Source organism: Hemibagrus wyckioides, linkage group LG02 (genome assembly GCF_019097595.1).
Source record: "Hemibagrus wyckioides isolate EC202008001 linkage group LG02, SWU_Hwy_1.0, whole genome shotgun sequence".
NCBI lineage: Eukaryota > Metazoa > Chordata > Actinopteri > Siluriformes > Bagridae > Hemibagrus > Hemibagrus wyckioides.
The window spans coordinates 7,211,329-7,228,870 of record NC_080711.1 but is presented as its reverse complement, the minus strand read 5'-3'; the positions used below and the strand labels follow the sequence as shown (position 1 = coordinate 7,228,870).

Sequence of the window (17,542 nt, the reverse complement as noted above, 5' to 3'; positions counted from 1 at the left end):
ACTTGCTGCCTAATTTATCCCACCCACTAACAGGTGCCATGATGAGGAGATCATCAGCCTTATTCACGGCACCTCTCACTGGTCATAAAGTTATGCCTGATCAGTGTACAGCTACACATTATTCTGGCGCACTGATTTGTGTTTGGCTGAATGCGTTAATTAAAACGGATCTCAGATCTTTTATCGCTGAAGACCATTTAAGATGTCCAAGAGCAAGAGAGTTTGAATAGGAAAAGATCAAAAATGCAGGATTTTACAAAAAAAGAAAGCGATTTTATTTTTCTACTGGATTGTTTGTTTACAAAAAGGTAAATACGACTCTTTACAAATAGAGAGTAACAAAACCAAACCACTCTGACCAGGTCGCGTGAGCGGAATAAAGAGAAAAAGGCAGGAATTCCTGAGATCCTCTCACCAGCCGAACCGTGAGACGAGCTTCTCCTGATCGCCGAGGTCTTTCTGAACCTTTTTCCTCATGTAGAAGATGGGACAGTCTCGACTAGAGAGAGAGAGAGAGAGAGAGAGAGAGAGAGCTCAGTGAGAAATCTAGAGCAGCATGAACATTGTTTCTAAGCATGTAGGTGTGGTCAGAAGGTGTTGATTCATTTCCTCAAGCAGCAGTTTGGATAATAGTAGAAAAGTCAAAAAGTACAAAAAGGCCAAAAAAAAATGCTGATGTGCAAACAACCATTTATAGCATTTACCGTTAGTATTATAACAGGAACTTTAAGTGATAATAGGAACTAACTTGTTCCACAGAAATTCCACAACATGAAAACCTCACTTTGAATAAAACAAAAAAAGAAATACAAGAAAAAAAAAGCAAACGTTGGCCATGGTATTGCAAAAATGAACATGGATGAGTGAGTTTGGTGTGGAGGAACTTGACTGGACTGCACAGAGTCCTGACTGCAACCTTTGGGATGAATTAAAGTGGAGACTGTGAGCCAGACCTTCTTGTCCGACATCAGTGTCTGACCTCACAAATGTGCTTCTAGAGGAATGGTCAAAAATTCCCATAAACACACTCCTAAACCTTGTGGAAAGCCTTCCCAGAAGAGCTGAAGCTGTTATAGCTATAAAGGGTGGGACAACTCCATATTACATTCATGTGCATGTGAAGGCAGACATCCCAGTTTTGACCGGGCTCACAGTCTCCTCTCTAATTCATCCCAAAGGTGTTCTATCAGGTTGAGGTCAGGACTCTGTGAAGTTCCTCCACACCAAACTCTCTCATCCATGTCTTTATGGACCTTGCTTTGTGCACTGGTGTGCAGTCATGTTGGAACAGGAAGGGGTTCATCCCCAAACTGTTCCCACAAAGCTGGGAGCATGAAATTGTCCAAAATGTCTTGGTATGATGAAGCATTAAGAGTTCCTTTCACTGGAACTAAGGGGCCCTGAAAAAGCAACACCTGAATTCAATGATTTGGAGAGGTGTCCCAAAACTTTTGGCTATATAGTGTATATCTATCTGCATCATATCATACAAGATAAAGGAGAAGCTGCACGTGAAGCAGCTCTATGGCCTGGATCACACGTGCTCTACGTTGGTAGTCGCTGCACAGACTTGCTCCATATTTTGCAAAACTTTGCCAGAAGTTTTAATTGAAAATGGATGATCTCTGGTCGTGAACGTAACCTGAGATCAATAAAACACTTCGGTATGGGTTACTAGGTGGTGTTTATTTTTCTTCCTCGAACAGCAGAACCCCAGATTTAGGCAACTTCACATCTTATTGCACAAGTGACCATAAATGACTAATAAACACACCTACATTTTGCTCATCGATGATCTAAGTATGGTCACGTTTCATGACAGACTTGTGATGGAACCGTTACACAAATCCCTCCAACAAAAGAGGAAGTTTCCGGAATGTGAACTGCAGTGTTACTAGCTTCAAAATGTCGCAAGCGTGAATACACTAACTCAACATTTTTAAGCATGACGATGTGAAAGCACGTCACGTTTAGCGACGAGTCTCGAGTACAGACTCTTGTGTAAGGGTTCTACTATAACCATGACGACGGATCTGACCAGAAGTGGATTTAAAGGGGTATTTCAGGTCCACTGGAGCCATGACTTGACCGTGTACGCTCTAGTTAAAGTGTAAAGTGGTAGAAATGGTGAAGGGGATGCATGACTGCACACACATTCCCGTGTGGAGTTCACTTTAAAAATCACGTGCGGAAAATAAACCACGCGCTTGTTTGTAAATGTGTGGACAATAAGGTACTTGCCCACACTAGGTTATAGTATGCGCACACACACACACACCTACCTGGTACACAGCACATCCTCATGCAGGGAGCCTTGGCAGCGCTGACACTGAGTCCACAGACGAGAGAATTTCTCCTCCAGTGATGACAGGTGAGCAATCTGAACACAAAACCCATTCAGAGCCACAATATTAAACATTAAACACATCCAAACATTCAGTGAAAGAATCCTGACTTCTGATAATTCTGCAGTTCTTCATGAGTGATGATGATGATGATGATGATGATTACACACCTCTTTCTGATAGAGCTCAGATTCCTTCTTCTTACAGAAATCACACACAGCAGCTGCAGGAAGAGGAGAAACCATCAGCTTCAGAAGTCTGATTCAGTATACAGCACTTTCTAACATTTAATGGTCATTCATGCCACTCTCAGTCACACACACACACACACAATTACATGCTCTCACACACACACGGATACTCTCGCTATCACACATACACACTGACATGCTGTCAAACTCACACACTTGCACACTATCGTACACACACTGACACAAACTTTCACTCACACACACACACACACACGTACTGTCTGTTTTGAGAACCGCTTTGCAGCCAATGCATGTGCTACGTTTCTGTGCAAAAGCCATGAGGCCACCCACTCTGGAGGTCAGAACGGTCTTACAGCGTGTGTGATCTCCCTCTGAAACACACACACACACACACATTACACAAGGACATGCTTCAGATCTTCAGAACTATCCATGTAGTATTCCACATGTAGACTGAATCGATAGTCATGATTCTGTTTTATTACGTTGTTTAAAATGTGGGACTGTAGATTATTATTTATTGTTAATCTCTGTATACATCTTTTTCTCTTTTTTTTGGGAGATTAGTTAAAAGCTAATCATTTTTTGGCTAATCAAGATTTAATAACCGACAAGGAACCTTCACTCACACTTATCTCATTAAAATAATCCACACTCGCGACATGGTTTAATAATTAAAACAATACACTGACTGGAGACTTCTGATCTGATGTAAATATTCTGGAACATAAATGAGTCACTGAAGAAACTTGAAACTTATTGTTCAGTATAGAGTACTTTCATTACAGACACACACACACAGACAGACAAACACACACAGACATACACAGAGACAGACAAACACACACAGACAAAGACACACACACACAGAGACAGACAAACACACATACACACACAGACAGACAAACACACACACACATACACAGAGACAGACAAAGACACACACACACACACAGAGACAGACAAAGACACACACACACACACAGAGACAGACAAAGACACACACAGACATACACAGAGACAGACAAACACACACAGACATACACAGAGACAGACAAACACACACAGACATACACAGAGACAGACAAACACACACAGACATACACAGAGACAGACAAACACACACAGACATACACAGAGACAGACAAACACACACACAGACATACACAGAGACAGACAAAGACACACACACACACACAGAGACAGACAAAGACACACACAGACATACACAGAGACAGACAAAGACACACACACACACACAGAGACAGACAAAGACACACACAGACATACACAGAGACAGACAAACACACACAGACATACACAGAGACAGACAAACACACACAGACATACACAGAGACAGACAAACACACACAGACATACACAGAGACAGACAAACACACACAGACATACACAGAGACAGACAAACACACACACAGACATACACAGAGACAGACAAACACACACACAGACATACACAGAGAGACATACACAGAGACAGACATACACAGAGACAGACAAACACACACACAGACAAACACACAGACAAACACAGACATACACAGAGACAGACAAACACACAGACAAACACACACAGACATACACAGAGACAGACATACACAGAGACAGACAAACACACAGACAAACACACACAGACATACACAGAGACAGACAAACACACACAGACATACACAGAGACAGACAAACACACACAGACATACACAGAGACAGACAAACACACACAGACATACACAGAGACAGACAAACACACACACAGACATACACAGAGACAGACATACACAGAGACAGACAAACACACACACAGACAAACACACACACAGACAAACACACAGACAAACACAGACATACACAGAGACAGACAAACACACAGACAAACACACACAGACATACACAGAGACAGACATACACAGAGACAGACAAACACACAGACAAACACACAGACATACACAGAGACAGACATACACAGAGACAGACAAACACACACAGACACACACAGAGACAGACAAACACACACAGACACACACAGAGACAGACAAACACACACAGACAAAGACACACACACACACAGACACACACACACAGACATACACAGAGACAGACAAACACACACAGACACACAGAGACAGACAAACACACACAGACATACACAGACACACACACACAGACAGACAAACACACACAGACATACACAGACACACACACACAGACAGACAAACACACACAGACATACACAGAGACAGAAACACACACACATACATACACAGAGACAGACACACACAGACACAGACACACACAGAGACACAGAGACACACACACACACAGAGACAGACCCACACAGAGACAGACACACACAGAGACACAGAGACACACACACACACACACACACAGAGACACACACACAGAGACAGACCCACACAGAGACAGACAAACACAGAGACACAGAGACACACACACACACACACACACACAGAGACAGACCCACACAGAGACAGACCCACACAGAGACAGACCCACACAGAGACAGACCCACACAGAGACAGACCCACACAGAGACAGACCCACACAGAGACAGACCACCACGTACTCACTGAGTAATACACTCTCAGCCTTGGTTTCTCCGAGTATCGGTTCGAAGATGCGCATTAGAGGTTTAGAGAGCTGCTGCTCCAGGTAGTACTCTGTGTCGATAGGGATGTTGTTCTCTAGCACATAAATAGGATCCTAAACACACACATGATTTAAATCAATAGCACTAATGGCAAAAGGTTTTTAACATCACCTGCAGTATATTCTCACACACACACACACACACACTTTACTGACCTCTGACTTCATGTATGCTGCTACTCCTTTAGCTGCCTTGATGATAACATATGGGACTCGATCTCCCAGATTAGGAGCGCTGCCTGCATCTCGCTTTCGCATCCTATACACACACACACACACACACACAGTTAAAGCATATGTTCTAAATCAACACAACTTTAGCTATAAATTACTTCTTTTTTTTTTAAAGGAAGTCTTACATAATATAAAACAGTATAAGAATAAAAGACAAGTAATAAAATACTAATAATAAATAATAATAAATAATAATAATAATAATAATAATAATAATAATAATAATAATAATAATAAAAAATCATAACAAAAAAAACATTCCGGTTTTGCTCTCTCTATTTTCCAGAGATTATTTTTAATATCCAGAAAATAGGGCACAGCTTTTGTTGTTGGCACTTCGGACACTTATTTCTGTACTTCTAAATAATTTTTAGAAATTAAAGTACTAGTTTTGAGACCTGACTTTTGATACCCGTGTGGTCCTACTTACAACCACTCTTTCGAACCACAGTCTCCGGTGTGGGAGGCGGGTGCACTAACAAGGAGGCTAAAGACTGCAGCCACTGGTGTCAGTCGCTCGTGTGGTTGCTCTTCAGATCAGCGGAGTGAGGTTTACCCACACAGCACCTACCGCTGGCCTCCGTTACACTCACCCCACTAGACCTCACTCCCATGTGGGTCACGGCACCAATGTAACATTAACCCCGGGTCCTACTAACAACCGCTCCAACCGGGTCTCAAGCCCGGGGCTCTGGCATGGGAGGCGGGCGCACTAACAAGGAGGCTAAACACTGCAGCCACTAGTGTCAGTCACTAATGCGCCACTAATTAGCACCTACCACTGGCTAATGTTACACTCACCCCTCTCCCATCCGGGTCACGGCACCAATGTACCATCCCCGGGTCCTACTCACAACCGCTCTAACGGGTCTCGAACCCGGGTGCACCAACAAAGAGGCTAAAGACTGCAGCCACTAGCATCAGTCACTAGTGCGCCTCTTGAGATCAGGGGAGTGAGGTTTACCCGCACAGCACCTACCGCTGGCCTCTGTTACGGGTGAAATGTTATCACTAACAGATCTGCATTCTCTAGCATGATCACTACAACTAAACTATTTCATTAACTACCAATAAACATGGAGGACCATAGACATTCATCATTTCACTAATATAGCAGAGTGCCAAAACATTTGCATGCTGACATGAGTTTGTTTAGCCAGTATTAATTACACAGTATTATTCATTTCATATAAACACACACCTCTCTGCCAGTTCCACGTGGGCCTGCTTGCCTGCGTACTCCTGCGCCGTTCTGGTCAACTCCTTGGTGATGACCAGCTGGCTGATGTCAATGCGGTTACACAGAAGGTCCGAGATCACCTCTTTAGCATGAGCTACAGCTCCATCAGGATCTCTATCACACACACACACACTCCTGATTAGTTTAAAGCGAGGAACTCGGGGCACTGTTGAACACACAGCAGTTTACACAGCAGCATGTACCTCTCTATGAGGATTTTTTGAAGGCATGTGTTGATGAGGTTGGCCACTAGGGGGCAGTTGTCTCGCCTCACAGTCTCTATTCCTTTACAGTCCATCTTATCGTGCTGCGTGGAACTGGAGGAGAAGTACAGGCCTGCGTACCTCTTCTTATTGATCAGTAAATATGGATAGTACACCTGGGGGAGAGAGAGAGAGAAAGAAAGAAAGAAAGAAAGAGAGAAAGAAAGAAAGAGAGAAAGAAAGAAAGAAAAAGAAAGAAAGAGAGAAAGAAAGAAAGAAAGAAAGAAAGAAAGAAAGAAAGAAAGAAAGAGAAAGAAAGAGAGAAAGAAAGAGAGAAAGAAAGAGAGAAAGGCCAGTCAAAAAGCAGAGAAAGAGAGCGAGAGCGCGATGGAAGTCAAAAAGCACACACAGAGAGAGATCAAAGTCAAAAAGCACAGAGAGAGAGAGATGCAAGTCAAAAAGCAGAGATAGAGAAAGAGAGAGAAAACGATATAAAAAAAGAGCAGAAATAGGGGTGAGTCAGAAAGGAGAGACAGTGACAGTGAAAGAAAGAGAGAAAGCAGCAGAGGGAGCCAGATCGAGGGAAAAGAAAGACACAGAGGAGAGAGAGAGAGAGAACATGAAAGAGAAAGAGTGAGAGAGACACAGAGAGGGAGGGGGGAAAAAAACATTTCTTTATAACAAAATGTTTAGATAAACATGGCCCTGATGGTTTACTTCCAGATTCCAAGAGATATTCTCTAACAGCGTTAAACACTCGTGAGTGGAATGAGAATTACTTTAATAATAAAAACAGGTAACAGATTCTCCGACTGCAGCATCACACACCATTTCTAGAGAAAGAGGATCTTCTCAGCTGGACATATAAAGTGCTTCAGAGTCTGTAAGAAGTAAAACTAGATAAGAGTTTCAGAATGATTTCTGTCTTTAACTTCACAGCTTCAGCACATCCTCTTTCACTATAAACTGATAGAAAAAGCTGCAACTAATGAGAGAATCCATTTCAGAGGCTGCAGGTGGTGGATAAGGGTTTGGCAACCTTTCACCTCTTTAACCACCCTGCTTGTTTTCCCCCAGAAACCTGATCTACAGTGTCATCTCTCTACAGTCCCGGGTTCTGCCTTCTCATGTACCTTCTCGAACTCCAGTTTGATCGGAGGGACGAAGTGTGAGGACACCCACTCGGCCGCCTCCCTTCCGATGTTCATCGCCTCCTGCACTGTGTTCACTCCCAGTTTCACCATAACGGAGTCTGTGTCTCCATAGATGACCTAAACACACACACACACACACACACACACACACACACACTACTCTTAGTTCACACACACAGCTAGTTTTGCTCTAAGACTAACGTTTCTGGGTGTGTTACCTTAGCATCAGCTGGAAATCCGTTAGCGATAGTGTATTTGGATTCCACAAGCTGCTTGGTCTGTTCAATCATCTGCCTGCCGAAGCCTGTAACACTCTGCACACACAATACGGTAAGTTACAAGCAGTCCAAACTTCTGAGGTTCCTGGTCATGTGGTAAGAGTGAGACGGACCTGTGAGATCTCCAAACAGGGCAGTTTGCCCACCTGGGCACCAGTGAAACCGTACACAGAGTTGGCGCTGATCTTTAAAGCCAGCTGCCTGCCATCCAGCACCTGCTTCCTGAACGGGTCGGTCTCCTTCTTCAGATCGGCCTTCGCCCTGAAACACACAATCCAACCGGTCAACACTTACGCTACTGACTCCATCCGAGTCCTGAGATGACAAGACATATGATGGCATGATTATTAATACGCACCACTGTCCAGCTGCACAATAACCAGGCAGGATGAGCAAAGAGACATCATGGTACAGTAACTCATTTTTATTTGCTTTTTAGCAGAATCATGTAGATGGCTGTGGATTTGTTCTCACCTCTTGCGGGCACTCAGGAGGTTCTCCAGGATCTCAGGCAGGAGCCCCTTCCTCACAGAGCTTTTGACAAACAGATCTCCTGTAGGAGTCTTTATAAAGTCATCTGAAGAGAGACTGAACACACACACACACACAGCTTAATAATACAACACACAAACATTAAAAAAATCATGAAAGAGTCAACTTTAATAAACTGAGCTGATACAAAGTCATTAACAAAGTGACACCAGGTTAAATAATATTCTCTCTCACACACACACACACACACACACACACACACACACACACAAACACAAACAGCATCTCTCACCCTAGTTTCTCTGCTTGGCCTTTCTGCAGCAGTGAAGTGTAACACAGATTATGAGCCATCATAATAGATGGGTACAGTGAAGAAAAATCCAAAGTGGCAATCGGCACACTGTAATACCTGTTCACACACACAGTACATCATAGTACATACATTTGAAATATTGTGGGGGAAAAAAATTAAACATATACATACACACAAAGTTTTGGGACAGCCCTCAAGATCACTGAATTCAGGTGTTTTTCAGGGGTTGATCTTGGCCCCGTAGTTCCAGTGAAAGGAACTCTTAATGCTTCAGCAAACCAAGACATTTTGGACAATTTCATGCTCCCAACTTTGTGGGAACAGTTTGGGGATGACCCCTTCCTGTTCCAACATGACTGCACACCAGTGCACAAAGCAAGGTCCATAAAGACATGGATGAGAGAGTTTGGTGTGGAGGAACTTGACTGTCCTGCACAGAGTCAATCTGATAGGATACCTTCGGGATGAATTAGAGCGGAGACTGTGAGCCAGACCTTCTTGTTTAACATCAGTGTCTGACCTCGCAAATGTGCTTCTAGAGGAATGGTCAAAAAATTCCCATAAACACACTCCTACACCTTGTGGAAAGCCTTCCCAGAAGAGCTGAAGCTGTTATAGCTGTAAAGGGCGGGGTGACTCCATATTACATTCATGTGCATGTATAAGCAGACGTCCCAAAACTTCTGGAAATTGGTTTTCCATTTTTGTCACAGAAACAGTTGGTTATGAAAGAAATAGAAACACTTTGAATCAGTGGCAAGGTATCATGATGCAGAATGTCCTGTACACCACTTACACAACAGCAAACCACCAACAATGACCTTTTTTTGTAATCCATGTATTGTTACGAAATGTCCATGTGCAAGTTTCCTGCTTTCAGCTACACAGATATTCCCATAACCGTGTGAGCAAAGCTACATCAAACCTGAATTTCCAACTAAAATTAAAGTTAGATTTAATACAATAAAAAGAATCAGTCTATAAGCAAGATCCTCACCCCTTCTCCGGCTCAATGACCGTAGCTCCTGTATAATCCTCCCCACCTTCAGTCTTTACCACCGGCATCACCAAGTTCTGCTTCATGGCCTACGAACAGGAACAAACACTGCTGAATGCTGAACAGCTGCCTGAGCCGTCGACTGGGGTATGTGGGTATGTGAGTGTGTGAGTGAGAGTGTACTTTCACGCACATGTCGTAGTAACTGAGACACGACTTTAATCTGCTGTCCTCGAGACAAGAGGTAGGTCAGGGGCACGCCCGTCACTCTGGCCATCTCCATGTAGTTAATCACGCACATTAACTTCTGCAGCAAGCGCAGGGGCAAGTAGGCATCTTTCAGACAGTAGACAGCCAGACGCCGCCTCGTCTGCTCGTTTCCATTCTATATATATATATATATATATATATATATATATATATATATATATATATATATATATATATATATAGAGAGAGAGAGGGGGGGGGGGGGCAGCGTTAATTATGCTTCATACAGATGCTTTTCTGTTCTTGTTTGTTGTGGTCTTCCTTCATCTAACCTGAAGATCTGTGATGATGGAGTGCTGGACATCCTCTTTCTGCTCCTGCAGGAAGTGGAAACTGACGGCGTTGAGTGTGTAAGAGCGCAGCTTATAGTCCCTCAGCAGGACCTGCATCAGAAAGCACGTCAGCTTCCAAAAGTAAAAAATCCTGTGTGTGTGTGTGTTTCTCAGCGAAAATCTGAGACAAGCTCTTGGTGTGTAACAAGTGTACATGTGTGTGTGTGTGTGTTCACCTGAAGAAGGTCAAACTGCACTCTGCCCTCCATGTTGACGGTTTTGTTTTCTCTGCGGCCCATCTGTTTGCTCTGGAAGCTGGAATCTTTAAGGACCGACCTGATGCCTCTCATACGACCCAGATAAGGGAAATAATTCACCTGTAAACAAACCGCACACACACACACACAATGTAGCATGTCCCCTGCAAGCTTCCTGAATGCTTAAGGCTCTCCACCAATACACACAACATGCAATCCCACCTTTAAAGCAGCGGCTCGGTTGAGCAGGTACGGCAGGTCAAAGTTTTGGATGTTGTAGCCGGTGATGATGTCAGGATCCACCGTCCTTACAAACTCTGCCCAACTCTGAACAAACACAAGATTACCAAACCACCAAGGTCAATCAAATCATATTCTGAGCAACCAAACAAGTAAAAAGAAATAATACAGTAATACCTCACACATCTGCAAGGTTACGTTCCAGGACCCATCGCTAACGGCAAGGTTTCACGGATGTTCGGTGGAGTCACCAAAAATGCTAATACCGTACTGTAAATGCTTATTTTTAGAGTTTAAACCCTAAATATGACCCCATTCATCCTCCCAAAACACTTTAATTTCATTTAAAAGTTAGCTTAATACGTTATTAAAAAAGAAATAAATGTTTGACATAAAATAAAGTATAGTATCACCTGTATAAAAACCAAGGAAAAAAAATTTCCACTTTTTCCACACGGAATATACGCTCGTGTTGAACCGAGCACAAGGGGCTGGGAGATGAACCGCGACGTCACGCATACAAAGCATCATAGCTACCAGCCAATCAGCAGCTAGGTAAAACTGTTAATGCTCTGTGATTGGCTACTTCCAACCCTTCCAGCCAATAGCGTGTCATAATGGTTGTACTGTACGTACGTGATTTCTGCGAGGTTCAATTTTTTTTATTTATGTTGATTTTACTTTTATATTTATATTACTTAATTAATAAACTAAACTTCGCTTAGTAATTTCACATTAAAAAGCATGAAAATGTATAAATTACCACGAAATTGGCCGTAAAAACCTTTGCAGGATTTCGCGGGTCTGCGGAAAAATTTGCGGATACAGATTAATTAGGTTCCAAAGAAAATTTTGCGGATCAGTGAAGCCGCGAATCGTTAGACGCGGATCTGCGAGGTATTACTGTATTCATTAATATCATAGAGAAATTATTGTATATATGGTGCATAGTGTACCTGTAGTAGCAGCTTCTCTTGGGTGAAGCAGAGGATCTGAGAGCCCACTATACTAGCACAGCTCTGTAAGGTGAATACAGTGCGGATAAAAGGCTCCTTCTCTCCCTGACGCTGCACCATGGATGCGATCTGAATCACCGGGTCCACCTCCGCCTCAGGGAACACACCTGAACACACACCACGGCATTATTATAATCATCTACTGATACTGAGGGGGGGACAAAAGATCAGTGCCACATGCTGCAGTGTAGAGTTAACGAAGAAACAGTGTCCAGCGTCGAACCTTTTCTTCCTGCACACTCAATGTCGAAGCTGAGGACTCGGAGAGGAGCGATTCTCTGCCAGTCATCTTCCGCTGGGTGACTGATCAGATCTGTCCATCCAACATCCACCTCATACTGACACAGAGACACCTGAGACACAGAGAGAGAAAGGGAAGGAAGCAGAAGGAGACATAAGTGAGTGAAAGAAAGAAAGAAAGAAAGAAAGAAAGAAAGAAAGAAAGAAAGAGACACAGAGGCAGCAAGAGGTGACAAAGAGAAAGACAGAGAGAGAGAGACAGATAGGGAAACGTAGAGAAAGAAAGACAAAGACAGCAACAGAAAAGTAAGCAGAAACAAAGAGACAAAAATAAACAGATGGATACAAAGAAAAATAAAGAGAAATTGGGACAGAGAGAGAAGGAGAGAGACTCAGGCAGAAAGATAAAAAAGGACAGAGCCACAGAATAAGAAATAAACAGACAGATCAGGACACAGAGACAAAAATAGACACAAAGAAAGGGACATAAGGGGACAGATGGGAAATATGGATAGAGAGAGAGAGAGAGGGCAACAGAAAAGTAAGTAGAAACAGATATAAAGAAATATGTGGAAATTTGGACAAAGAGAGAAGAGGAGACAGACTCAGACAGAAACACACAGAAATAAATAAACAGACAGATCACACAGAGACAGATAGAAAGAGAGAGGGAGAGAGGAGAGAGAGACACAAACAGAAAGACAAAAACGGACAGAGAGACACAGAAAGAGAAAGAAACAGACAGATAGAGACCCAGAGACAGACAGAAATAGACAAAGAGAGACAAACAGTACCACATATGGATAAAGACAGATTGATGGGGGAAAGAGACAGAGATAAATCCAAATAGAGTAAGAAACAGGAAAAGACAGAAACAGATGGGAGGGAAATATGAGATAACGGTGCTGGGTTTGATTGAGATAAGTGAAGTGCATGTTGTGATAGTAAAGTGTGTTAACTTCACTAGATGAGGAAGCCATTACCTTGCCCGGGTCCCGGGAGTCTGTCTCTCCTGTGCTCTTCTCCTCTCTCAGCTTGTACTTCCCTTTAGGCAACTCGATCCAGCAGCAGCCCACAACATCACTGTCCACCATGAACCTGACCCCAAACACATATCGTAATATTGACCACACTTTATCACCTGATCATGACATCATACTGCCTAAATAGGTACATTATAATAATAATAATAATAATAATAATAATAATAACCACACTCACCTGATCTCGAAGTCAATGTTGGCCTCGTACGCAGGGTAGCTCTGAATGGAGAAGTGAGCAAATTTAAACCCCTGCTCCAGGAGCCGTTTGGCCGGGGCTATCAGTCGTGGCATCGCCATGGTGATGCGCAGGAAGTCATGCGGTTGCTTGCCATGGTAACCGTACATATCTCCATAATGACAAGACGCTCAGATAAGTAAGTAAGTAAGCATAAACCACACACACATAAAGACTCTGATTAAACATGAGACTCACTCTCTTTGCGGGTGATGTCCACCGCTAGCACGGTGACGGAGATGTTGTCTTTGTTGGAGCGCATGTCCTTCAACACCGCAGAGTTCAGCTCCTTCTGAAACTCCGCCAGGTGAGAATTAGTGAAGCCTGAGAGACAGACGGAAGAAATGATGATGCATAGTGACACATGGAATAGTTCTGCCTTTGCCCGAGGCTCGTCTTAGATTGACGCTGGAGTGAGATGGACCGAGACTGAGACTCACCGGCTGGCGCAGGAACGTAGAAATAGGGAGCGAAACCATGGATATGACAGCACACGCTGTTCCCATTGTCCGTCACTCCAAACATACGGACCACTGGAACCTTCCCCTGGACCTGTCCTGGCATCCCGGCCACTGCAGAGCCTACACACACACACACACACACACACACACCACTACTTCAGTAATTTGCTAATCCCTATTACTACCTCAAATAGTTAGTGAGTGAGAGAGAGAGAGACAGACAGACAGACAGACAGACAGACAGACACAAAGAGACATATAGGGACATAGCAATAGACAGACACACAGAGAGAGAGAGACAGAGACAGACACAAAGAGACATATAGGGACATGGTAATAGAAAGACACAGAGACAGAGAGGCAGACACAAATAATCTGTTAACCCCTTAAATCCCATTCCCTAAAAAATCAAAATAATATCATGAAGCAGACTGATGCAGGATGTGTATTCTGAAGTATTCACAAGTACCCTTGGGCTGCTAATATGTATAAATAAAAAACTACTTCTAGAGAAAGACAACACTCCAGAGCTTCCAGTTATGACGATGTTGATGCTAACTAACTATTACTGCCTGCTCTCCAAACTCCTCCCACTCTTAAAATTTACCCAGATAATAGTCCAGGTCAATCTGCTGAAAGATGAGCGTGTCTTTATCAGGGTGAAGAGGTGCTGCAACGGGACGACGCCAGCGTGGGTTCAGATCCGCTGAAAACAAATCACCTGAGAGGAACAGAGAGGGTCACAAAAATAATCCAGTGGCTCGTCATGATCGGACACTCTCACACACTTTCTACCCTCCGACATGATACTTACCCACTGGGATGACATCATGACCCGCCTGCCCTTCCCCTGATTCCATCTCCATGTCCATTTCGTCGAACAGGGCGAGCTCTTCCTCGAAGTGAGACGGGGTGTCCTCCCACTCCAAGCCCATTTTGCCCTTTTTGGCCTGAGAGGCGCCGCCCACCGATGGTCCTCCATTACGACGCTTAAAATCCATTCCTTAGAAAGTGCAGAGAAAAAAATACAACAAGGGGCCAAATCAGCTGCAGCAAACATTACGAATCATTCATTCATCAGGCATTTTCTTTGGAAGGAATCTCCAATGTCAAAGGTTTTCTTTTTATCTGTAGACATATAAAATCCTTAACAGGAGACTTAAGTTAGTTAGGACTACAGTATATGGCCAAAAGTTTGTGGTCACGTGACCATCATGCCCACATAGGCTGTTTAGAAAGGACTGATACTCTGTTAATGATCATAGATGTTATATAAGATGCTAAACAATCGCATACAGAATACATTTCATGATTTTTTTCGACAGACAGAGATGAAGAAAGTTGAGCACTGAAGTTCAGTCTGCTCTGTGTGGTGATGAGTGAAGCCACAACATCTGGCATTTGTTATGAACATGAATGAAGGCTTTGTAAGCAATGAAGATACGAATGATCACCATAATCTAAATACGTACAGCTTTTTAGTCCATCAGTTTTCAGCAAACAGAACATCAAAATAACTCCATGATCACATAAACGTGCTTTGCCTGTTCATTAAATTTACCCATAATGGTATTAGCCACCTCACTCTTATCATTTATATAAAAGTTTTAAATTAACTTTTTTAGCATCCGTCTATAAAACAATGCAGTTTCTGCTTCAAAGGCAAATTTCGTTAACCGAAAGCACTTCATTGCATTTTAATATTTGCTAAAAATAAATGTCAACTAACCGGTTAGCCTGCTATCTTAGCAAAGCGTGTTCCCTTTCTCCTACCCACATTCTGACAAATCCCGCCTCCCGCACTGAGATTGGCTGTGGCACTGAGACTGAGCAGCTCAACCAATCATAATACCAGACAGTGAATATGACTGCCCAATCATATCGCTGGATCCGAAACGGTTGGAATACGGGTAGGACAAAAAGAACAACATCAAAACACGCTAGCTTATACACCTTGGTAACACCTAATTTGCAGTAGACACACAGGATAAGTAAGTTATATATGAGTCGGTAGCGCATTGTAATAGCGTGAAATGCGTTTCAAAATAATAATGTATAAGCATATACCCCTTTATCCCGCGCGAGCCGCAATGCTCCGGTACCGACCTGACAGAATCTCCCGCCACTTCGGCTCGCCGAGTCTGATAACTTCCACTGAGCTGATTTCCGTTTTCCCGGCAAAATTGCGCAAAACCCAAAGAGCGCGCTGATTGGTCGAAATTCAAGAATCCGCCGTTTTAGCCGCCATGTTGGATAGGTGAGCTTGTCACTACCCAATACGTCCCAGAAACCCGATTTGTCCTGCGCATGTGCGGAAATGCGTCTACAGTTGTTATAATACTACTAATAATATGACGTGTTGTTGGATGCAATTTCGCGCATGCGTGGAACAATTAGCGTTTCCAGTACGGATCGAGTAGTGACAGTGTTATAAAACACTAACGCTAGCTAAAGGGGCAAGGAAGGCACATTTGTAAGGGTTTTTAATTTTGGGGGGAAAACATTTCAAAACTAAAGCTATAAACTGTATGTACAAATATGCTAGCCTAATTAATTTAAAATTAAATTGCTTATGAAGCATTTTTGCAGGACCACGTTTATATATACACTTGATTTTACCAGTGTAAACATTAACAATATTTTATTAATATTAAAAAAATATTAATGTAAATATTTTTTAAATTAATTTTCTTACTACAGATTTATTTTATTGTATTTTATTTATTTATTTATTTATTTATTTATTTGTTTTACTCTTCATCATTATCATCATCATCATCATCAAACATCTTTTTTTCTTCACCAAGACTATGCTGATCCTCACATTACGCAACATTGTACCCCCAAAAATATTCCGTCAGAAATATTTTAAGCGAGCAGCTGACCTACACATGGCCATCACATTGTCTTGGATGCTCTACAGTGGATCAGTTCCAGCTCCAAGGTTATCTGTGTGGTCCACAGAAATGTCTATGACTATGTTACTGAATATTATTTTTTTTGGTTTTGCAATATTCATCAAGCATTAATGTAAAATGTCTTTCTGCACCTCACAGCTCTATTCATTGCTGTAACACACCTGAGTAACATCATCAATGTTTATAAAGTGCTGAATTAGAGATGTTATAGCAGGTCAGGATAACAACAACAACAACAACAACAGCTGTAACAGCCGATGGCATAGTAAAAGTAGAGAGAGTTTAGAGGGAAAGGAAGCTGAATGCTCTCTGGTGGTTATAAAGGAAATAAACATTAAAAATACAGTCACGTTCCTCACCAGCTGCTAACGTCAAGCTGACATGCCACTTAGCCAATCAGATGGACGGAAATAAAAGACTCAGCCAATCATATTTCA

At 42.7% G+C, this 17,542-nt stretch overlaps 1 protein-coding gene across 3 annotated transcripts; it reads right to left on the bottom strand.

Annotated features, from left to right (window-relative positions):
• Positions 1 to 244: 244 nt before the first annotated feature.
• On the bottom strand, positions 245 to 16,447 carry pold1 (polymerase (DNA directed), delta 1, catalytic subunit). 3 transcript variants are annotated; one of them, XM_058416036.1, is made up of 27 exons: positions 16,294 to 16,447; positions 15,002 to 15,190; positions 14,795 to 14,908; positions 14,167 to 14,307; positions 13,925 to 14,050; positions 13,670 to 13,838; positions 13,432 to 13,546; positions 12,432 to 12,561; positions 12,149 to 12,315; positions 11,175 to 11,279; positions 10,932 to 11,072; positions 10,696 to 10,806; positions 10,347 to 10,538; positions 10,154 to 10,242; positions 9,136 to 9,252; positions 8,826 to 8,939; positions 8,465 to 8,612; positions 8,292 to 8,387; positions 8,053 to 8,190; positions 6,920 to 7,095; positions 6,678 to 6,830; positions 5,399 to 5,501; positions 5,164 to 5,296; positions 2,815 to 2,928; positions 2,516 to 2,568; positions 2,283 to 2,380; positions 245 to 499 (listed from the first exon to the last, which is right to left on the bottom strand). In XM_058416036.1, the coding sequence occupies exons 2-27, from the start codon at positions 15,186 to 15,188 to the stop codon at positions 412 to 414; spliced, it is 3,318 nt and encodes a 1,105-aa protein (XP_058272019.1). In that variant the 5' UTR covers positions 15,189 to 15,190; positions 16,294 to 16,447; the 3' UTR covers positions 245 to 411. The 3 variants fall into 3 exon arrangements, with proteins under 3 accessions (XP_058272019.1, XP_058272013.1, XP_058272028.1); XM_058416030.1 differs by having other exon boundaries at positions 16,255 to 16,373; XM_058416045.1 differs by lacking the exon at positions 16,294 to 16,447 and adding an exon at positions 15,917 to 16,045.
• Positions 16,448 to 17,542: the final 1,095 nt, after the last annotated feature.

Coding starts and splice junctions, on each gene's coding strand:
- pold1 (XM_058416036.1), bottom strand. CDS start 15,188: ATGGATTTTAAGCGTCGTAATGGAGGACCATCGGTGGGCGGCGCCTCT. Junction 14,909..15,001: donor TCATGATGTCATCCCAGTGG/GTAAGTATCATG, acceptor TGTTCCTCTCAG/GTGATTTGTTTTCAGCGGAT. Junction 7,096..8,052: donor TCAAACTGGAGTTCGAGAAG/GTACATGAGAAG, acceptor TCTCTCCCCCAG/GTGTACTATCCATATTTACT.